At 37.4% G+C, this 24,625-nt stretch overlaps 1 protein-coding gene across 1 annotated transcript; it reads left to right on the top strand.

The window, feature by feature from the left end:
- The first annotated feature begins 4,760 nt into the window (after positions 1-4,760).
- TPH1 (tryptophan hydroxylase 1) lies at positions 4,761-23,784 on the top strand. The gene is made up of 10 exons (XM_055318020.1): positions 4,761-4,877; positions 9,678-9,861; positions 11,762-11,862; positions 14,822-14,889; positions 15,033-15,229; positions 17,963-18,098; positions 18,867-18,993; positions 20,646-20,741; positions 21,774-21,907; positions 23,610-23,784. The coding sequence occupies exons 1-10, from the start codon at positions 4,761-4,763 to the stop codon at positions 23,782-23,784; spliced, it is 1,335 nt and encodes a 444-aa protein (XP_055173995.1).
- The last annotated feature ends 841 nt before the right edge of the window (positions 23,785-24,625 follow it).

Here is a 24,625-nt window from a genome sequence, read left to right on the forward strand (position 1 = left end):
TCCCGGGAAGTTCTGAGTTGAACTCAAGTCTGTGTGACTCCTCTGTGTTAGCAAACTATAAATGCATTCTTCTTCCTTTCCTTCCTCTTGACCAAATAGCAACATCTCTTCTTTCTTTTTCCCATTAAGGGGACCGTCCCTTGGAGATCTCCAAAGAAAAGGGCATTTCAGATGCAAAGCCTCTTAGCATCACACCTACCTTTATCACCTGCACCCTAACCCAGTGCAGGGTTGCAATTGACATATAGTGATAGTAGTTCAGATCCAACCTTGCTACCGACATTTGGTTTTCAGTGTTTAAAATTAATTCCCCATCCCCATTGATGTTCTAGTCTAGTTGGCTTGGGGGAAAAGCTGAAGATGAATTTTCTAATCTATCCAGTAAAAGTTTATGCCCATCAATTAATTCTCAAAGAAGGGTGGAATTCATTTATTTGTTTTATTTTAATTTTTTTTAAGATCTTATTTTTTTTTACTCATGAGAGACACACACACAGAGAGGCAGAGACACAGGCAGAGGAAGAAGCAGGCTCCCTGCAAGGAGCCCAGGGTGGGACTCGATCCCGAATCCTAGAACCATGCCCTGGGCCAAAGGCAGACACTCAACTGCTGAGCCACCCAGGCACCCCATTTATTGTTTTAAAAGTAGATGTGAGCACAGCTTAAAGTAACTAGAGGTGTTTCTGCAAAGCCATAACCTGTGGTTTATGAATTTCAACACTAGAGTTCATATTAGCTTATCTTCAGGTGGGATGTGTCTTCTCTTTTCATTTTCCTCACCAGTGCCTTTATTTCCTAGGAAAATGTTGTTCATGGGCACTGTTTTCTTTTCTATTTCATCTCCACTTTCATTCTCATTCCTTTCTCCCTGTCAGAAAAGAAAAACAAGATTCTATGGAAGATTCTCTCCATCCACACCAGTCCTTCTCATGGCTTTTAGTTCTGTCTTCAAACAGCATCTGTGCTTTCAAAATATTTCAATTTGATAGTGCTTTGGGCTTCTTAGATTAGATAAATTTAAATTATATTTGTTATTGACTAAACTTATGGGAGAGAAGAGTCAATGTAAACACCCTGACCTCTACTCTTTGTGTATAGTAAATATTTAATTAACGTATCCTTCACCCTTCTGTGCCCTAGCCCACTGATGAGATGTTGGTGGCAAAACTAGACCCATTCCAGAACCAGGGAAAGAGGAGAGAATTATGAAACCCAAAAGGGTGGAGTGAAACCAGTCATGACTGTTACTACCTTTTTACAATGGCTCCTAGAGGAGCTTAAGGGCCAATTTTGAAATGTGAAAGGAAATCTTTATATAGTTTTATATGAAGAGTTGCATTCTAAACTCTGAGAGATTGTTGAAGGATGAACTGTCAGGAGATCTGAAAATCTGTCAGTTTTCCCACTGACTGGCAAAAATCACCTTTCTTTACTGTTCTCTGATCTTTGTTCCCTGTTGTTGAAATTTGCTTTCATTATGAAACATGGTGGTGGGCTAAGAAGTAGCTTAGATTTGCAGAATCCCTTTTCTTCAGCACAGTATAGTGACAATATACAGGAAAATGGGGACTTAGTAAATATAGGTTGACTAGAGTCTTCATTTGTTTACAAATGAATTTCTAAATTATTCACTTGAGATTTGGAACTTAATATATTTTAGGGGTTTCATAGTAAATAAACTAATGAAACTGAAAATCACTTTAAGACGAAAGAATACTTACATTTCATGCCATAAAACAATCTTTACCATCTTGCAAAATGCTTAACAACCAGGGCAAGAAAAGTTCTTAGCCAGAGGATTTTAGAATGTCAATTTTATTACATTTAACATTTTATCTTTTTTTGAAGACAGGGAAATTTGGGATGCCTTTCCCATTTTTAGAGCTAGTATTTATTGAAGACTTCGTGTAGGTCAGCAACTGTTCTAATGGTTTTATACTTTATATATATATATATATATATATATATATTTAATCCTCCTTACAACCATGAGATTGGTGTCAGTTAGCCTCCCTCCAATTTTGCAAATAAGGACATTTACGCACATAAAACTTGTCTAGATGGGTTTGTAGATGAATTTGTTATAGCAATTTGCCATATGATTTTATACTTCTTATTGTTTGCATCTGCACTCTATAGGACAAAATCACCCATACTCTGTGTGGAAAAAAAGTCTATGGCCTTTTAATGATAGTTAGATACATTTCTCCAAAGGTTTCACATTTTAAAATATATTTTGAGAATGCATCCCTGAATTTTTAGCCCGAGAGCTACCAGTTCTGAATTTCCTGCATATACTTTGTTTACCAAAGGATCAGTTTCTTTTAGCTGAAAGTCTCTTTTAGAATCTCTTGTTTCTCATCCATAAATCCTTCCTGATCAGACTTATGGATGGGCCGGAAGCCATCTCCATTTATCTTTATTTTTTTTAAAGATTTATTTATTTATTCATGATAGAGAGAGGCAGAAACACAGTAGGAGGGAGAAGCAGGCTCCATGCCAGGAGCCGGATGCGGGACTCGATCCTGGGACTCCAGGATCATGCCCTGGGCCAAAGGCCGGTGCCAAACCACTGAGCCACCCAGGGATCCCTCCATTTATCTTTAGGATATTTGTTACAGGGTGGAAAATGGTGGTTGGGGGGGATGGTATGCTTCTCAGATATCATAGCTGGGATCTCAGCTTATTGGAAAGTCTGTTTCTCCCTCTTCCTCTCCCTCATACATAAGTCTGTGAATCCATTGGAGGCAAATTGTCTTGTTTTTAAATCTTTACTGCCTTAACGCTGTATTACTTTATTCACATGAATGTGCTTGGGTTGAAATTTCATTTATTTTACCATTATTGAAGTCAGGTCACAGAAAAATCCGGATTATTATTAAGCTTACTCAGTCTTTTGGTTTTATAGTATTTGGCATAAAGATTGTTTTAGCTACAGAGAATTAATTGACACGATTAAAAACATTTAAGCAGTTTTGATTTTAAACTCAGTGAATCAATAAGTATTGGTTAAACTTTGAATTATAGCTCTGTCTTTTCTTGATGCCCTAAATAGCTTAGTTTCTTCTGTGGTGGAAAACATCAGAATACTAAGTCAAACTAGTGTGTTTTAAAATGTGTGAGAGGGGCACCTGGGTGGCTCAGCTGGTTAAGCATCAGACTCTTGATTTCAACTTAAGTCATGATCTCAGGGTTGTGGGATTGAGCCCCTTATTGGGCTCCATGCTGGGCGTGGAGGCTGCTTAAGATTCTCTCTTGCCCTCTCTTAAACAAACAAACAAACAAACAAACAAAAAAAAACCAAAAGTGTGTGAGATAGTTTTGGATGTTGTGAGTTCCAGTGAATCGTTTCGGTAACTTTGTTATATTAGAAAGGTTAAGTAACATACCCAAGGTCATATACTAATAAACATCAGACCAATAAACAGATATGTCTGACTTCACATTCCAAATATTTCCATACACTGTTTAGTAATATAAATAGGTGCTTGAGAAGATGCCAAGGTAGATGTCTAGTTCATCTTCTGAGAAGACAGCTTTCAACTAAATGCCAGGAATTTTATTCTACCTGTGGTGTTTCTGCACATAACCAAATACTCACTGAAACAGAACTATAACTACACCAGTGACCATTGCTATGAATGGGAGGTTTATGGTTGGCAATCTTGAACACTGAGGGGAATGGACTTAGGGAGGCCTGGGAAGGCTTCTGTGAGTCAGTGAAGTTTGAGTTGTGGGGGATTGGACCCAGTTTATCTGGCTTAAAGCCCAGAGCAGCATATTATTCCTGTTCTGGGTGGTACTGCTTCAGGCTTGGAGCAGTTAGTGCAAGCAGATGAAAGACAGTGGAATTGGTTATATCAACTTAAGTTGTTAAGGATTAATTCCACTGGAACTCCAACATGAAACTAGGCAATTAGGAAAATTAATAATGAAAAGAAAACCAGTAAGAATAAATCCTCAAAATGCTGTTTTCATTTTTAAATCCAGATCTTATTTCTCAAGCGTATTTTCTCTGTTGAAAGTTATATCCCACTTTCATCCCTCACAATATCCTTACCTCCCCCAACACGCACACACCAGAGTTGGATCCATAATCATATAACTCTTGTAGGATAATGTTTAAAAGGCTTATTGGCCTTCCAGAGTCCACTGCCTGGAGGATTCCAAGTCAGAGAAGAAAGAAGATACTTATATGGAGCCAGAATTCTAGTGGCTAGCCATTATCCTTGTGGTCCCCATGTGTCCAGTGCTGCCCAGGCTCTTGAATTTATGAAAGGAATAGAAGGTCTTGTTCTGAAGCAGTTTGATGCCTTGTTGAAAGACAAGACATGCATGAATAAAACATTCAAGACCCAGTATAATAAAGTGATGAAAGTGTAGGGGGAAAGTAAGCTTTTATAGGTGAAGAGTGCTCAGTTCAGGCCACAGTAGGAAGACTGCAAGAAGCCAGTGGGCATGACTCACACCTTGCAGGAATTGAATTAGGAAAAAAAAAAAGGAAACCAGTAACATGCATTGTATGCCTATTATAGTCTAGGGTTGATAGGCAATGTTTTATCTTATGTTGATCTCATTACAGTCTTGCAAAGCATATCTACAAATCCACATCTCACAGGTGAGGAAATTAGAACTCAGAGAGTGTTATCAAATATTGTCTTAGGTTTCAAACATTATCAAATATAGTCTATATTGCACAACTTCTTTTTTAGACCTCTCTATTTTCATACTTTGTTTTAGAGAACGACACCAAATTCATCATGATTGAAGACAATAAGGAAAACAAAGATAATTCCTTAGAAAGAGGAAGAGCGACTCTCATTTTTTCCTTGAAGAATGAAATTGGTGGACTTATAAAAGCACTAAAAATCTTCCAGGTAAGCAGTCTGCATATTTTCGCATAATACTCTTCTAAAATGAGTCTCTAAAATGATATTTAAAATGTGAATTTTTGTAAATTCTTCAGAGATGCGTGGCAGAAATTTCTTAAGCACTTTAGTTTCTAAAATATTGCTTGATTCTAACAAATGGACAAGAGATACAAGCCATTTACAGAAGAGAAGATACAAATAGCTAATAAAGAAATAGGGAAAGAAAGATTCACTTCGTGGATTTCAGAAAAGCCAATTTTAATTAAATAGAATATTAAATATTTAATATTATTTAATGACATTAATGATATATTTAATCATATTTTTAAGATATCAAAATAATAAAGATTCTACAATTATACTGTTCCCTACCGTCAAAGCTTCAGTGCATTTGGGACTTAAATACACCTTTGGTGTGAGGATAAATTGGTATAATAGGGAAGGAAGCAATATGTATTAGTAGCCTTAAAATGTTCACATATTTTGACCCAGTAATTCCATTTCCATAAATCCATCTTTTAACTTTTTTTCTTGAGAGAGCGGTGCACGCATGCTGAGTGTGTGTGTGTGGGAGAGGTAGAGGGAGAGGGAGAGAGAGAATCTCAAGCAGGCTCCCCACCTAGTGTGGAACCCATTGGTGGGGGGCGGGAGGTAGGATGGGAGGAAGGTAGGGGAAGCCTCAATCTCATGACTCTGAGACCATGACCTGAGTTGAAATTAAGAAATCAGACACTGACTGGATGGAGCCACCCAGGCACCCCTTCATAGCTCCTCATTTTTTTTTTTTTTGAGGCTTTCCAATTTATTTATTTTTTTTTTATAAATTAATTTTTATTGGTGTTCAATTTACCAACATACAGAATAACACCCAGTGCTCATCCCGTCAAGTGTCCCCCTCCGTGCCCGTCACCCATTCACCCCCACCCCCCGCCCTCCTCCCCTTCCACCACCCCTAGTTCATTTCCCAGAGTTAGAAGTCTTTATGTTCTGTGTCCCTTTCTGATATCTCCCACTCATTTCTTCTCCCTTCCCTTATATTCCCCTTCACTATTATTCATATTCCCCAAATATAGCTCCTCATTTTTAAGTCTAATTTATTTTGTTAACCTTAGGACAAAGGGTTGAGTTAATCATACACATCAAATTATGTGTAAGCTTATCATCATCAATTCATACAGCCTCCTCCTGTTTTATTTCATTATTCTATTCAATCTCCATTTCTCTCTTCTGATAGACAGCTGCTCTGATATGTTTGATCTGTACATGGAATTATTTTTATGTGTACTTTAGAATATGTAGAGTTTTTGTGTGTGCATGTATTAGCAAATTATGTAATTTTTATTGTAGGATATCCTTTTTATTTTATTTTATTTTTATTATTATTTTTTACTCAGCACTATGTTTTTAAGATCTACCCATACAGCTCTGTATCCATCTTGTTTTACTTACCCTCAGCCTTCAGGAGGCAACTATTTCCAACTCTTTTAACTATATATTCTAGAATTTACTTCCATGTTTTTTTGTTTGTTTGTTTTGAAGATTTAAAGTAATGTCTACACTGAAGGTGGGGCTCAAACTGACAGCCTCGAGATCAAGAGTCCCATGCTTTCATTTACCAACTGAGCCAGTCAGGTGCCCCTACTTCTATGTTTACAAACAATATGCTTTTTGTGCTATTTCATGATTTTTTGGCTTATGGATATTAGCTATTACCTAATGATTTCCTATAATGGAAGTAAAGACTTAGCTTTTTTGACACAGCTCCCTTTCCAGTGGCCCTCTCAACTTCCCTTCCTCCCATCTTCCCAATGTAGTTAGGTCCTAGATTTTGGCTATGCCAGTCTTTAGTGTGTTCATTCTTCAGATTATATATATCTTACTCAAAGAAGATCCATGTGATCCATTATTCTGACTTCCTTTTTGGTAAATAGGATTACAATTTAGGGTTTAAAAGCATGGGCTATAGAGTAGGACAGCTTGAGTTTGAATTCCAGCTCTGATACCTTTTAGCTATGTGTCTTTGGGCAAACTGCTTAACTTCTCCGTGGCTGTTTCTGTAATTGAAATACATGATAGGAAATGTCTCACTTATTACTTCTACTTTGTGTAAATTTTCCCGGATCTTCTTGACTTTTTCTTCCAGATGGAATTTTAAATTATTTAGTTACATTTCCTCACCAAATTCCATCAAGATTTTGATTTTGATAGTATTCAACTTAGAGTAGTTGAGGAAAAATTGACATTTTACATCTTTGTCTCCAAAAATGTAATTTAGCTTTATATTTATTCAAGTCATCATTCAGAAAACATTTATGAATGCATTCTTATTGTAAATATTAACAAGAAATAGATTAAACTCTACTTTTAAAAAGTTTTAATTTTAATTCAAATATAGTTAATGCACAGTGTGATATGAGTTTCAGGTACAATATACTGATTCAACACTTTCATACATCACTCAGTGCTCATCACAACAAACACACTCCTAATCCCCTTCATGTATTTCACTCATCCCCCTGGCCCACTTTCCCTCTGTAGTTAAGAGTGTGTTTCTTGGTTTGTTTCTTTTTTTCCCCTTTGATTGCTTGTTTTATTTCTCAAATTCCACATGAGTGAGATCATATGGTATTTATCTTCCTCTGACTTATTTTGCTTAGCATTATACTCTCTAGTTCTATCCATGTCAGTGCAAATGGCAGGATTTCATTATTTTTCTATGGCTGAATAATATTCTATTATAGGTAAATACCACATTTTCTCTATCCATTCATCTATAAATGGAAACTTGGGCTACTTCCATAGTTTGGCTGTTATAAACAATGCTGCAGCAAGCATAAGGGTGTATGTAACCCTCTGAATTAGTGTTTTTATATCTTTTGTGTAAATACCTAGTAGTGCAATTGCTGGATTTTAGGGTAGTTCAATTTTTAACTTTTTGAGCAACCTCCATGCTGTTTTTCAGGGTGGCTGCACCAGTTTGCATTTTCACCAACAATGCAAGGTTTCTTTTTCCCTCCACATCCTCTCCAACACTTGTTGTTTCTTGTGTTTTTGATATTAGCCATTCTGATAACTGTCAGGTGATATCTCATTGTGGTTTTGATTTGCATTTCTCTGATGATGAGGGATGTTAAATATCTTTTCATATGTGTGTTGGCCATCTGGATGTCTTCTTTGGAGAAACGTCTGTTCATGTCTTCTGCCTATTTTAAAATTTGAATTATTTTATTTTTGGGGTGTTGAGTTCTATCAATTCTTTATATATTTTGGATACTTACTCTGTATCAGATATGTCATTTGCAAATATCTTCTTCCATTCAGTAGGTTGCCTTTTAGTTTTTTGGTTGTTTCCTTTGCTTTGCAGAAGAAGCTCTTTATTTTGATGTAGTCCCAATAGTTTATTTTTGCTTTTATTTCCCTTGCCTCAGGAGATGTAGCTAGAAAAATATATCAGAAACTCTCTTTTATTTCTGATCAACTCTAGTATATTTTGTAACTGGCTTTCTACTATTGATTCCATGATAAAATCTATGTTCCAGGATAAATCCTGCCTATTCCAATTTCCCAACATTTTAAATACTCTTTTTTTCCTGTTGGTTCATGTTCCTCATAATTCTTACTTATCTTTACCTTTGCATTTACAGCTCTGTCTGTTTGGAATCCTCCTCCTTCCCTTCTATCTGCCTACTCCAACTATTCTTTAAGACTCATCTCAGTTCCTGTCTGCTGCATGGAAATGTCTACTTTCTCTAGCCCATAATGCTTTTTCCCAGAATATCTACTACACCTAAATACTTACTACTTGTATTTTCTCTTAGCCTGACATGTGTTAGCCAACTAGATTATAAGCTCCTTGTATGTCTTGCTTTTCATTTGTATGCTTCACAGCTCTTACCTGGCTACATAGGTATTCACCAAGTTAATTCAAATTGAACTTGTTAGTGTTGAAAATCAGCTATTCTAACCTTATTTTTTTAGATATTGGGTAATTTGTTCTTATGTTTCATTATTATGCCACTGGTGCTGGTCCTCAGCTATCCAAATTGGTAAGAGAAGATATCCTCCTCCCACAGGTTTGCACATATGGCACCCAGCTTGGGCTGGCATGGGAAGAGAGCAGAAGAAGCAATCTGCTTCAGCTGGTTACTAAGTTTGTAGCTTAAGAGATTTGAGGTATTAAATACTCTGTTCAAGCTGTTCATCTAATTTTATTAAATGCATATTCGCAAAGGAAGCTTTCCTTTCTAAAGGGCTGACATTAATATCACTTTTTAAAAAAGACGTTATTTATTTATTCATGGGAGACACACAGAGAGAGAGGCAGACACATAGGCAGAGGGAGAAGCAGGCTCCCTGTGGGGAGCCGGATGTGGGACCCGATCCCAGGACCCCAGGATCATGACCCGAGCCAAAGGCAGACGCTCAACCACTGAGCCACCCAGGTGCTCCTAATATCACTTTTTGAAAACACTTTTATTTATAAGAATTTTTGAAAGGTTCTTTTTATCTAGGAAATTTGGTATATTGATTTGAGGCCGTTCATTTCTGGCAATTTGAGAGACTTCTAGTGGGTGTCATTTTATTAGTTTCTGGAGGGTGTGATAAATTTTTCAAAGTTTTTTGAGCAGTACTTAATATTTATGGGGAATTATTTTGCTGTTGATAGCATTAAAAACAGCCTTCTTCTATTTTGACTATCACCACAAGCATAGAATTGATTTTTTAGTGGTAATGAAAGGAATGAGCTCAGAGACTATTACCTTTTCTGAAGTTTTCCTATGTATTTTTACTCTCTGCTTTACACAGGAGAAGCATGTGAACCTATTACATATTGAGTCCCGAAAATCAAAGAGAAGAAGCTCAGAATTTGAGATTTTTGTTGACTGTGATATCAACAGAGAACAATTGAATGATATTTTTCATCTCTTGAAGTCCCACACTAACGTTCTCTCTGTGAATCCACCAGATAATTTTACTGCGAAGGAAGATGGTAAGTTTGAAAAGTGAAAATCCCACTCAGAAGATTAAGTACATAATGTATGTCCAATATTATATTTATCTTGAAGGCACAGAAATAAAAATAAAACACTGTCTCTTCAAATTGGTTACAGCCTGATAGTGAAGGGAGCACAAAATGTAATTCCTCAAAATACTATAGAACAATTATAAAGTAACATTTTATCAAGTGTGAGAGAAGTGAAAGGGAAACCTTGGATCTAAGAATTCAGAATAGTTAGAAATTACGTTTTCTCAGTTTCCAAATCATCAAGCATTTCTTAATTTCACAAACCTTCAATTTACAATCCCTGCGTACTTAAAAATTACCACAAGGCTTAGCATCTGGCAGATATTAAATGAATATTCAAATTTGTGGAGAATATTGACAGTTGCTGACAACTATGATGTAAATACACTCTTTACACAGTCCTCCCTGTCCCCACTCCCACTAAAAGCAAGTGAAAAGCAACAAAGCCTCCTAAGGTTTCAGATGGGTAAGATCTTCTGTTGTGAAAAAAATCCTTGTCATTTACTTGGCACAAAAGATAAAAGGGTAATTCAACCACATTTTACATATGGTATGGAACATGCACAATATTGGGGTGTAATCAGGGCTGGTACACATCTGTTATGTATTTGTGTGGCTGTGTAAGTTATTAAAATACTAATATGCTTCCATTTCTGAGTGGCAGATAGCTGCTTCCCCGAGTCCCTTGAGTGTCCCACCATGCCTGAAGCCCATTTGCTCCAGATGCTACTCTAGGAGTCCCAGGCCCACCACAATCAAAGGGTTAATATCTGGTGGAGCAGGAGCTTAGGATGCTGCTTGTATCTATTTTGAGTGATTGGTGCCTCTGTGGTATTTGTGGTTAAATCTCTTGACTATCACTTTTGGATATGTTAAAAAGAATATGAGAGCTAGAACAAGAAGGATTGAATTCTAGTCCTCTCTCTTCCAGTAGAGATGAATTGCCTTGGATAAATTACTTTACCTCTCTGAGCTTTGGTTACCCCATCTATAAAATGAAGAGTTTTTTAGGGGCTAAATGGTTCAGTTGATATTTAGGGAACACCAACTTGTGTCAGTTATTTCTACTAAGAAACAGAGATACAAATACATACATACATACATATATGTGTGTGTGTGTGTGTATATATATATATATATATATATATATATATATATATATAGTCCCTCCCTTAGAGTCCTTTCCATTCTTTCCTGTAACACAGATATAAACTGATATGTTTTAGAGAATCAGAAACACAGTGTCATAGGATCCCAGAGGACAGAGAATTAGCTCTACCTGCAGGGTCAGGGAAGGTCTTGTAGGAGGAGAAGGATATTCTCAGGAAAATTAGAAGGATGGGGTGGAGCAGGAAGTGGGAGTAGGATATAGGTATTCCAGGCAGGAGAACAACATGTGCAAAACCCCGGAGTTACAGGAGGGCTGCATGTCTGAGAGGAGGTGAGAGATCAAATTGGCAAAGACAAAATGATTTCTAAGATCATTTGCATCAACAAAAAGAAATGTTGAAAGTCCTTATTATAGTTGCACCTTGGTGTGCAAAGTTGTATACCTTACTCTGTTTTTTTAAAAGATAGTTAAATATGTAGCTTACAAATTTTTTGTACTTAAAATCTATTCCTGAAGTATAGCATTTCTCCAATACTAAGAAAATCAAGGCTCAAAAATTTTTTGAACCCAAAAATTTTGAATGAAATTTACTTATTAGAAATAGAGCAATTTATTTGTATAAATTTTGCCTCAAAGTACAAGCTAAAATTAAAAATTTCATCCAAATGTATTTATGAATTTCTTAATTTCTTTTTCCTTATTACCTTCCTTTAAGATCATCTCTTCAACTGTTAGTGGTTTTGTATTTTGCAGGTATGGAAACTGTTCCTTGGTTTCCAATGAAGATTTCTGACCTGGACCATTGTGCCAACAGAGTTCTGATGTATGGATCTGAACTGGATGCAGATCATCCTGTAAATATTTTTAATAAATCTTTTCATGAAAATTATTTAAAGCAAACTAAAAATTAAGACAAATTATTTTCTTTTTTGGAGAATGCACTTATTCTAGACTAAACAGGATCTTGTTTTAATCTGGATTTCAGGAAGTCTCCATAGTCCTGGGGAATCCAGACTAACTGCCTGAAGCGCAGCTAACTTCACTGACTCTGAAACACCTGTCCTATGTCTGTCATTCCTATTAATAAGAGCTATTCCAAGAATTATGCTAAAATAAAGACAATATCTGCAGCAATTTTTGTTAAAGTGGGTATAGATTATTAGAAAGGAGGGTAAGGATAAGAAGGAGAAACACTTACTACCCACGCTATCCAGCATGACTAGTTTATTAGGTAGTTGAAATAGGATGTTGGATCCTTGGAAAATTATATGGGACACAGTACAGGCATGAGTTGGAGAATCAGTAAACCCAGAGCATTAAGGTTGCTTGTGGAGTCTTAGGGTCCTGGGAGGGTGGAGAAAAAGAGTGCAATTTTGGAGTCATATGCACCGGGACTTTGATCTGCCACTTAGTAGCTCTGTTCATTGCCTGTGTATCTTAAACAGCCCTCAGCTGATGCATCCACATTTTTCTATAATATCTTAGTGAGCAATTTATTAATTCCAATTGCACTTGCTCTCATGGCATTTGCAGTCTAGTTGGAAAGATAAAGCACACATCTGTAAATAAACATGAGATTAAATTGTGAAAAGTGCTAAGTAGCATGAGCAAATTGCTTTGAGAGGCACACAAGAAGGCAAACACTTCTAGTTGAAGAGATCAGAGGAAGGCAACATTTTAACTAGGCCTGAAAGGAGTTTGGCAGGAAAGAGATGGTGAGGAAGGATAGTTCATTGCAACATGAGCAAAGGTTCAAAGGCAAGAAAATCTGGAGCATGGTTATGGAGAGGTAACTAAATAACTATTTCTGCTCTACTACCAAGTGCTACTGATTTTTACCTCCTAAATATTGCTTAAATTTGTTCTTTATTTATTCCTATTACCACACCTTTAATTCACCCCCCAGCCTCCAGTTTAACACCTCCAACCCATCCTCTTCATAGTCCCTAGAAGGATCTAAAACCTCAGTATGGTCATTATCCCTTTTCTGCCTAAAGCTCACCAATGATACCTAGGTACCTATCTAAGAAAATTGAAAACATATATTCATGTAAAAACTTCTATACAGATGTTCATAGCAGCTTTATTCATAATAACAAAAAGTGGACACAACCTAGACATCCATCCATTGATTAATAGATAAAGTGTGATATGTCGATAAAATGGAATATTATGATCAAAAAAAATGTGAAATATTGATACGTGCATTCTACAACGTGGATGAACCTTGAAAACTGATTGTAAGAGAAGCTGGTTACCAAAGGCCATGTGTGTTATATGATTCCTTTTATACAAAATATCCAGAATACACGAATTCATAGAAACAGAAAGTAGATTAGTGGTTATTGGGGGCCGGAGATGAAGGGAAATGGGGAGAATCCATGAATGAGTATGGTGTTTCTTTTGGGGAGAAACATTTTCTGAAATTATAGTGGAGGTCATTGCATAAGCCCATGAGTGTACTAAAAATCACTACACTGTACGCTTAAAAATTTTAGGGTGTGTGGATTATAGCTCAATAAAGCATTTTAAAAATCATCAATGGCTTCCCATTACCCAAAAACTGAAGTCCAAGCTATTTCAGACCTTTATTAGCAGACCTCAAGCCAATTTGCCCCATGCTCCTTGTTCTCTCCAAGCTCCAGCTCACATTTCCTTAGGTACAGCATGCTCTTTCTTCACCGTCATCAGTACTGTCCTTTCTGTCCTTTCCCACCCAGCTATCCCCACTCCTTTTCTGAGACTTAGCTTGGGAGTCATCATTGGGAAACCTTCCCTGACTCCCCCCCAACTGCCCTCTTTCACATACTGTGGATTAAGAGTTTCATTTTTGAGTTCCAGTGGCATCTTGGCATATCTCTAATAAGGCAGTTGTCATACTGTTCCATAATAATTGGTTGATGTAAACTCCCTGGAGACTCAGATTGTGCTTTGTTCATATTTGTTTCTCTGGATTTTAGCACAAGGCCAGGTACATGGTAGGGGTTTGTAAATCCGTGTTAGAGAGATGAGTCTCATTTTCTCTTTTCAAGTGTCTTCCCTTTCTTTCCTCTATAGCATTATTGGCTGTTTTCTCCTGGGCTTTGCTTTTTGAAGTCTATTTTATCTATTTAAAAAATTTTTTTTCTAAGTGTAAATTATTTTCTTTTTATTATCATTGTTTGCTTTTATAAATAGGAATATGTTTACAGTTTGTGATAAAATCTAAGGCTAGATTTAGTTGTCATGATTTCATGTTTTATTAATTACTATTTTATTGTTAATTACTATTACAGAGAATATAGCTGAAGATATACTCAAATGATTAAAAAAATCACTTGGAAAAGAATTGTGCATTTAAGTAGGCTTTTCTTTCTTATTCCTTAAATCATTTTACTTTTGTACCCACTATGGGACTTTTGTATCTAGAGTATCTTTATCTCAGTAGCCACAATAGTATAAAGCTTTCATATAACATTGACTTTAAAAATGATCATGAGGGATGCCTGGGTGGCTCAGTGGTTGAGCGTCTGCCTTTGGCTAAAGTCATGATTCCGGGATCCTGGGATGGAGTCCTGCACCGGGCTCCCCACAGGGAGCTTGCTTCTCTCCCTACCTATGTCTCTGCCTCCCTCTGTGTCTCTTACGAATAAATAAATAGAATCTTTAAAAAAAAAAAGATCATGAATTTCTAGACAGTACTTGCTTAAAATAGCAATGATGTAGCCCTAAAGGGGTTATATCATAGCTCGAGTAATAATGAACTGTTCCCTAAATATCATTTGTCAAGTATTTTTTAGTATGAATATTTAAAAACTTTTCTTTAATTATCAGGGCTTCAAAGACAATGTCTACCGTAAAAGACGAAAGTATTTTGCAGACTTGGCTATGAACTATAAACAGTAAGTATATTATAAAAATAACTTATTCAGCTTTGAAATAATAGAATAAAAGAATAGAGCAAATCATGTCATTTAGTAAATAAAAGGTAAGTGCTGCTGTTTATTGAATGCTAATTTAAAATAACTTCTCTTTGTCTCATTAGTGGAGACCCCATTCCCAAGGTTGAATTCACTGAAGAGGAGATTAAGACCTGGGGAACTGTGTTCCAAGAGCTCAACAAACTTTACCCAACCCATGCCTGCAGAGAGTATCTCAAAAACTTACCTTTGCTTTCTAAATATTGTGGATACCGGGAAGATAACATCCCACAATTGGAAGATGTCTCAAACTTTTTAAAAGGTAATGCACGAGTTAATCTTTTGTTAAGGGGAATGTTAACTCTGTAATCATGATAGAACTTTTAATGAAGGAATAAAGTTCAAGTGTAGGGGAGGTCAGAATTTTCCTTACTCTGTTCTGGAGTATTGGAACATTCTTTTGAAATCTAGTATTGGGCATTCCTTGGAAGAGGGGCAGTCATGATCTGGAGCAAGTGCATAGGAAAATGAGCAGGATTATAAGGGGCTTGGAAAATGTATTATATAAATAAAATTTGAAAGACTCTTAGGGTGTTTAACCTGGAGATTTAGGGGACATTATAGCTTTATTTAAATACTAGATGATCATCTTGTGGAATAGAAGCAATACTATGTGACCCTAAGTAAATGATAACTGGATAGAAACTATAAGCTTTTAGCTCAAAATGGAGAAGATCTTGCTAAAAAAAAAAAAAGCCATTTGAAGATGGAACAGGTTCATGGGATGGTTATTTCTGCATTCCTGGAGGTTTTCGTGCAAAAGCTCTACACCCACTTGTCGGGGATGTGGTAGAGGAGATTCAAGCTCTTTGGGGGAAGATTGGAATAAATGGTCTCTGAAGCTCCTTTTCACAGTAAGACTCTGTAATTTTCTCAAGGAAGAATGTGCTAGTAGAAGCATCAACAAAGAGTAAGGACAGTGTTTTTCCTTTTCATTCCTCAGGCTTATTTGGTTCAGGCTTCCTTATTTATATTCCTTATATTCCTTCTAGCTAGTATAGGAAGTAAAATGAGGAGTGATCTCCAGGGTTTATAATATGTAAGAAAAATAAATATCCCCTTTGATCTCAGCAGACTAGAACCTTAGGAACAAATAGAAGTTATGTTTCTCACTCAAAGGGAGTTTAGTTTATTTCCATCATGATCTGGAATTCCTCTCTTTGAATTTCTTATACAGACCATCATAAAAATCTACATGTCTATTCAACTCTATAATTATTAGTCAGTCATTATGCACAAAACTAATAAAAAACTAAGCAGGAAAAGGCACTATAGCTTTATAAGGGAAGAACTCATATAAATGGTTCCTATAAAAACTAGATTTGAAAAAGTGATTAAGGATGATAGAGAACCAATGCACATGACCTCACGCACGGGTCTTACAAAGATGGGCAAGCATATGCTACAGAAGTCATCAAATTAAATTTGCTTGAGATTTGGAGGAAATATTTTGTTGTGGATACAAAGCTGAAAGCTGTTCACTTGGGGGTCTGGAGCGTGAGCTGGCTGCAGAACATGTTGGTAAATGTGTTTCAAGGGAAATTGTCAAAGAGGGAAATCAAATCTGAATGACAGTTCAAACAAACACCAGTGGGAAGGAGCTCCCTGCACTGTCAAATACAGTGGCTCCTAGACACATGTGGTTGTTTAAAAAATTCACATTATCGGATCCCTGGTAGCACAGTGGTTTGGTGCTTGCTTTTGGTCCGGGGCGCGATCCTGGAGACCCGGGATCGAATCCCACGTCGGGCTCCCTGCATGGAGCCTGCTTCTCCCTCTGCCTGTGTCTTTGCCTCTCTGTGTCTCTCTGTGTGACTATAATGAATAAATAAATAAAATCTTTAAAAAAATTTCACTTTATGCTGAGTGAAATAAGTCAATCAGAGAAGGACAATCATCATATGGTTTCACTGATATGGGGAATATAAGAAATAGTGAAAGGGATTTTAAGGGAAAGGAGGGAAACTGAGTGAGAAAAATTAGAGACAAACCTTGAAACACTCCTAGCTCTGGGAAAACAAAGGGTTGCAGAAGGGGAGGTTGGTGGGGGGATGGGGTGACTAGGGTGATTGGGTGATGGGTACTAGGGAGGGCACTTGATGGGATGAGCACTAGGTGTTATGCTCTATGTTGGCAAATTGAATTTAAATAAAAAAAGAAAAAATTCACATTAATGTAAACCAAAATGTTAGTTTTCTAGCCACACTAGCCACATTTCAAGTGCTTAATGGCCACATGTGGTTAGTGGCTACCCCATTGTAGCCTAGAGAGAACATTTCCATTGTTGTGGAGAGTTCTGTTGGACGATGAAGTCTAATCTATCAAAGCAGGAGAATCCAAGTACAAAAGCAACTGAGCGGAATTGGAAGAACAGAGGGCGAGGGTTTAAAATGAACAGCAAGAGTGGAGCTTAGAGAGGCCCCCTGAGCTGCTGCTGCCCTGCCGGGACGCCTCTTTTACAGAGTGCATGTAGTCTTAGCTGTTGGGGGATAGAAGAGCATCATCCGATTTAGATAGAATAAACTTTGCAAGAGGTAGTACTGGCTTAAAGTGGCATAAATTAGGAAGTGGTTCTGATCTATATTAATAGACCTTGTTAGTTTTTTTTTTTTAAAGGAAGTAAGGTTGCCTAGGAGATATTCTAAACAGTTTGGGGAGACAGCAAGGTATAATATAAGGAGAATTTTATCATCTACTGTGTAATTTTGGGCACATTATTGAGTCTCTGAGCCTCAGTTTTACAGTTGTCACAATGAGAAGAATGAACTAGCTCAAATTGTATACATGAAAGGAGATGGGATATGTAAGGTCTAACTCAATGCCTGACCTATGGTAAGTGCTTAATAATGATTACTTCCCCTTTGTATACACATGATAAATTTAGTTTCCATGTTCTCCCTCAAACTGTTACTGGGACCCACTGGTGGTATTAAAATGTTGCAGTAAATGGTCTGTTTGGGTGAAGATTTTCTTCATTTTCTTCTTTGGTTTGCAGAGCGCACAGGTTTTTCCATCCGTCCCGTGGCTGGTTACTTATCACCAAGAGATTTCTTATCAGGTTTGGCCTTCCGAGTTTTTCACTGCACACAGTACGTGAGACACAGTTCAGACCCTCTCTATACCCCAGAGCCGTGAGTATTTCTGCTTTAGCATTCATTCATTAAATAGTTATTTGTCATAATGGTACTTCCTTCAGGCGTTTTGTGTGAAGATTAAATGAATGAACATGTGTAAAGCAATTAGAACAGTGCCTGGCACATAATACATGCTCCATGCTCTAGATATATTAGCCATTATCATTACTATTATTATTATTTTCTACTTCTTTTTTTATCATTACTATTATCAATTGACAACCTGTTACCTATTAGGTACCAGGTGCTATTCTAAGCATGAGGAGTATAAAAAAATCAGACAAAAATTTCTGCCTTCATAGAATTTTTATTCTAATGGGGGATAGAGATAATAAACAAACAAGTATATATATATGTATATATATTAAGTATTTATATACACATATATACATACACACATACATATATGTAAAGCAGAGAAAGGGGAAAGAGGTGTATGTGAGAAGTGTTTCTGTTTTGAAAAGAGTGATCAGACAAGGAGTCACTGGGAAAGTGACATTTGAGCAGAGACCTGATTTGGTGGGGGTGTGGGCACCTCCTCAAGGACATGTCTATGGATATCTTATGTGTATATGTTTGTGAGTGGCCTTGGTTTTGAACCAAAATAGTTTCTTTACTAAATTTCTAGTGTCTTTTGTGGTCCATTTCCAGAGTAATACCACCTGAATAAAAGTGCAATCAGATTTTGGTTTGATTGAATTGTTGATCATGTATTTTTATGTGACATAAGCATCACAGGGTGACAAATTTGTACCTCTTTTTCAGAGATACTTGCCATGAACTCTTAGGTCATGTCCCCCTTTTGGCTGAACCTAGTTTTGCTCAATTCTCTCAAGAAATTGGCCTGGCTTCCCTTGGAGCTTCAGAGGAGGCTGTTCAAAAACTGGCAACGGTACAGATCAGAAAATAGCTGTATAGATTAGTAATTCTGACGGGGGGCGGGGGAGATGTGAGTGTCAGTTTAAAAGTGCATATTCAAGACGATTGTTAGAAAATTTGTCTTTGCTCATATTATCTTAATTTAAATAATTTCAGTAGGATTAAATGAGGGCGTAAAATTTTAAAGTTCATCAAAAGGAGACATGGGCTTTAAGAAAAGGTTCAATAATGTTAATTGTTTGTAGATCTTTTTCCAGCAAAAACAATAGGTTCTTTGAAAACGATGCTAGAAATGTTTTTGAGCACTAGATACAAGACATCGTGCTGGAAATACAAAGATGAGTAAGGCCTGGTTCCTGCCTTCAAGGAATTTGTACACAACTTGAGGAAGCAGTCATGTTAAAATGGGGTGAACTCTACAGAGAAGTTCAGGCAGAGTGTTCAGGGAGGGTAGAGAACTGCTTGGGGAAGTTCCATGAAAGAACATCTGGCCTAGCCCAGAGAAGATGCGTCATGTTTTCATCTGCCAGAAAGGCAGCAACATCTCAGGATGAGGGCACAGAAGGAGAGACAAGGAGGTGCTTGTTGTATCTGGGGAAATGACAAAAAACAAAGTGTGTTAGGGTGGGGGAGGTAGTATGAAAAAGGCTAGATGATTAGAACAGTGCTTCTCAAATTATGATTTGGGGACCCCCTGGTGTTTCTGGAACCCTTGTACAGGGTCCTTGAGTGAAAGATCCACTCAGAGTGCAAAGTGGATTTCAATATAAGAGCTAAAGTTCATTGATATGGTTTCAGATCCCACATTGTAGCTGAACTTTAAGAAATTTTTTTTAATTTTTTTAGTTTTTATTTATTTATGATAGTCACAGAGAGAGAAAGAGAGAGAGGCAGAGACATAGGCAGAGGGAGAAGCAGGCTCCATGCACCAGGAGCCCGACGTGGGATTCGATCCCGGGTCTCCAGGATCGCCCCCTGGGCCAAAGGCAGGCGCCAAACCGCTGCGCCACCCAGGGATCCCTGAACTTTAAGAAATTGCCACTTACTGAGTTTTGATGTAGGGTCAAAAAAGAATATCCACAATTACCTGAAAAGGCTATCGCAACACATAGCCTTCTTCCAACTACTTAATCTGTGTGAGGCTGAATTTCTTCATATACTTTAACCAAAACAACATATTGCAATAGATTAAATATAGAAGCAGATACGAGAATCCATCTTGTTTTTCCAGCCAGACATTTGGGAACAACGTAAATCAATGCTTCTTTCCTGACCCTTTTTTGATTTGTATAATATAGTTACTTTGCATTAAATTGTGCTACCATAGCATAAATGGTTTTATGGTAACATAATTAGTAAACATATAAATGTTTTCACTTTTGACTTTTACTGTAGTAAATATAGTGGGGTGTAACCCATATCAACAAAAGGTCCTTCGGGTCCTGAGTAATTTTTAAAAGTATATTTTAAGAGTATATAGGAGTCTTGGGAATAGCAGTTTGAGAAGTGCTAGTTTAGAAGAGGCCAGATTGCAGAAATACTTGGGAACTGGTCTGGGGATCTTGAACTTTATGCCAGGGCACTGTAGGTCAGTGACTCAGAGTTGCACTTTGTTTTAAATTGAGTTATTCAAGATGTGAAAGTAACATTAATGTCCTTTTGCAGTGCTACTTTTTTACTGTGGAGTTTGGTCTCTGTAAGCAAGATGGGCAGCTGCGAGTCTTTGGTGCTGGATTACTTTCTTCTATCAGTGAACTTAAAGTAAGAACCATAAATCTCTCTACGTAGCCATGTTCACTTAATATAATTGATACAACCTGCAAGAATTTTTGTATTTGAACAAGTGCATGCTGTGAGAAATGCTTGGGGAGCAGTAAACATTACTCAAGACAATTTTCTCTATTTCTCAGTTTTATAGAGCTACCCTAATTTTTTTTTTTACTGTGGAATTAATTACTTTTACTGTGGAATTTACTTAATTTTTTTCTTCTTTTTTTAGTATAGTTGACACACTATAGACTATTATTTATTTATTTATTTATTTATTTATTTATTTATTTATTTATTTCTTAGAGAGCACCAGCATGGGGAGGGATAGAGGGAGAGGGAGAGAACGAGAATCCCCAAGCAGACTCCCTGCTGAGTGTGGAGCCTGATTCAGGGCTTGACCCCAGGAGCCCAAGATCAGCCGTTTAACTGACTGGAGCACTGAGGTGCCCCAATATACATATCTTTGAAACAAAAAGTATTTTAAAACTTTTGCCTACAAAATCTTGCTGTTCCCTCACCACTTTTAGTGTGCTAGCAAAAACTTCTCCTAAATTCCATGGACTTCTTTGAGAATTATTATTTATCCAATTAAGGAATGAACTTATGTTTGTTGAGTAACAGATGCATGTGAAATACTGTCCATGATACTTCTTGCTTTTAGGAGTCTAAAACTCCTGATGGAGTACCTGATGGTGGGTACAAGTCATGTACAGGAATAGCTAGTGCAGGCTAGGGAGTAGCCATCATACTGCAGGAATATACATAAATAAAGATTGTTTGGTACCTCTTATATGGAAAGTGTGTTAGAACAAAGCCATGAAGATGAATCTTAGTGAATAGCAAGCCATTTGTCTTGCTGGTATATTGTAGGTTAAATAATGCTGTAGGAAATATGTTTGGAATTATAGGTTGGGGCCATTGCATTAATACATTCAGTGGTGTGCTGATTCTGGTGGTTGTGTTTGGGATGCAATCCATGAAATTAGATGGTATTCTTTGATTCACTGACTCTTTGTCTTCTAGCATTCACTTTCTGGACATGCCAAAGTAAAGCCCTTTGATCCTAAGATTACCTGCAAACAGGAGTGTCTCATCACAACTTTTCAGGATGTCTACTTTGTATCTGAAAGCTTTGAAGATGCAAAGGAGAAGATGAGGTAAAGCATATCTTTCTCATGACTTAACTTTCCTCTGCAAAACATAGGTGCAGTAATGGTAACAAATCACAGAAGTAAGCAGCTGGATAATTAGAAGCCTATGAGGTACCTTCTGCCTATAACGTATCTCCCTTTCACAACAAATATTTAGAGTATGTTGTTTATGGTCATGTTTGGTGATTGCATATATGAATCAGATACATTGAGAAACTGGTTTCTTCCCATCAGAGTTTATAATCTATTAGGAAAAATAAGCTATATGCAAATTACTATATAATAGCATAGAAAGCCTTAGAGAGATACAGATGCAACTTTGTTCTCCATTTTATTTGGGAGCAATTTATTCCAGATGGGGGAACAGGGAAAACTTAATGGCATCTGAGAAAGCACTTCAAGGATAAATAGGATTTAGATATGTTAAGTTTTAGGTTAAGGGACAGCATAAAAAAGGTAAGGGAGGTGGACAACTTTGAGTGTAATGCAATAGAGCTCTGCTTTAACTATTTTTAAAAAATATTTTATCTACTTATTTAGAGAGCACATGCAAATGTGGGGAGGGGCAAAGGGAGAGGAAGAGAGAATCTCAGGCAAACTCCACACTGAGCATGGAGCTTGATCTCACCACCCTGAGATGAGCCAATATCAAGAGTCAAGTGCTCAACCAACTGAGCTACCATGTGCCCTGCTATGCTTTAACTATTAATCAGCTAAGTGTGGTGTTAAGAAAGGAGGACATTGGAGACAAAAACTACTCAGGAGATTTTTGTAATACTTCAGGTGAAAAGAAGAGCCTGGGCCAAGACAGAAGTAGTAAAGGAAAGGACTATAGAAGCAGAATCAACAAAACATTTGATGGAAGAGGTCTGAGGTCACATTGTGAGATCATTGTGGGATAGATGGAGGTTTAAGACATACATGCTCCTTGTCTTCCAGGGATTTTCTGTTACTTGGGGAGTTAGGCAAGGCACAGAACCAAATAATAATACCAGCAGGGTTTCCTCTGGCTCAGATGACCCCTTTGTGCAGACTTGAAGAAGAGGCTCCCTTCTGGGTAGACCAGGTGGATTGCAAGCTGCTTTTCAGTCCTTTCTCAGGTATAGTTGTCCTCAGCTGTGTTTCTAGGGGGTCCTGAACACACCTGTTCTCTAAATGGGAGTTTCAAATGTTGACTTGATAAAGAGGGCAGGGCTTGGATGCATGAATAAAGGATAGAAGTTAGGTCATTTGAGAGAAGGCTGGAGAATGACATTCTAAACGGAAAGAATGTCTATGTGCATAAGGCAGGACTGTTCTGGTCTGTTTCTGGGCATGTGTGCACAGGTGTATAGGTGTATAGGTGTATTTATGTAAATCACGGCTGAGGGGTCTGTCATTAGGTGGTCAAGTGCTGCCATTGTCTACTGATAAAGCTACTGTAGTTGGTCTCCTTACTGTAGCCAATTAAAGTCATCCACAGGATCTTTCCCTAGCAAAGCAAGGGGTGGGAGTAATGCATCTAGGACAATTTTAGGTATCCCGCCTGTGTAGGATTCCAGGGGATCTCTGCACATGCTGCATAGGGAAGTAGGTCAGATTGGTTGTGTGAACAGCTAATAAGGATTTGTCTTTCTTCTAGTGTATGAAATAAGTTTGCTGTTGCTCGCTCAGTTTTCATCCTCTGCCTCCTAGAAATTGGTTGCCTCTTATTTGTTTTCTTAAATAGAGAATTTACCAAAACAATTAAGCGTCCGTTTGGAGTGAAGTATAATCCATATACACGGAGTATTCAGATCTTGAAAGACACCAAGAGCATAACCAGCGCCATGAGTGAGCTGCAGCATGATCTTGATGTTGTCAGTGATGCTCTTGCGAAGGTCAGCAGACAGCCAAGCATTTGATCCTGAGTGACCGTCAGTTCAGAGGCCTGTGGGCCAGCTCCTGCTTTTCTTGAAAACCTGGTTGTGGAGGGACAGCAGCCAAACAATATTCTCTGCTCCCATTCTTTAATTAGTTCTTTGGAAATTTGTACTTGGATACTCTATGCCACTATCGATTATCTTTTTGGTAACATCTTTAGTGAAATATGATTTATATATTGTACAATTCACCAACCACTCATTTTTTTACAGAGAAGTTTTTCCTGACCCCATGGATAGATCTAATACCAACTTGATTCTCTTTTCCCTAATCCTTCTTGAATAAAATGACCTTTACAATCACTTAAAATTCCTTGATGGGTATTATGGAGCTGACCCATATTGTTATCTAAGATCCTTTTATTTCTAAAGTATCTTACTTATCATTGGATTCGTTTCAAGTTTGATCACATTCACAGCCCTAAATTTAATAGAGGACCAGCTGTCTCCACTGCTAGCGTGGGTGGAAATATAGAAGCCTTTGCACATGAAGCATACCTTGTAAAGAGTGAGCAGTCTAGTTTCAAGTGTGGTATCTTATAGGGAAATACAAGTAGCCAAATCTGGAAAGGTTGATTGGGGGTACGATCAAGAGCAGGCTAAGGATTTGGTACTTTATTTGGTAGGCATTAGGGAGCCCCTTCCCAAGTGACCATCCTCCTTGAGTGAGACCTTTTCTTTTCTAAGCATTGCATGATGCTGGTTTTATTTTAGATTATCTGTTCTACTCATAGGGCCAAGGGGGAACTTGGGGGACCACACACAGGGTAATGTAATGGGATTTGTCCTCGGGTTAGCCGGAGATGGTATTGTCAAATGGAGA

Source organism: Nyctereutes procyonoides, unplaced genomic scaffold, assembly GCF_905146905.1.
Source record: "Nyctereutes procyonoides isolate TBG_1078 unplaced genomic scaffold, NYPRO_anot_genome, whole genome shotgun sequence".
NCBI classification, from domain to species: Eukaryota; Metazoa; Chordata; class Mammalia; order Carnivora; family Canidae; genus Nyctereutes; species Nyctereutes procyonoides.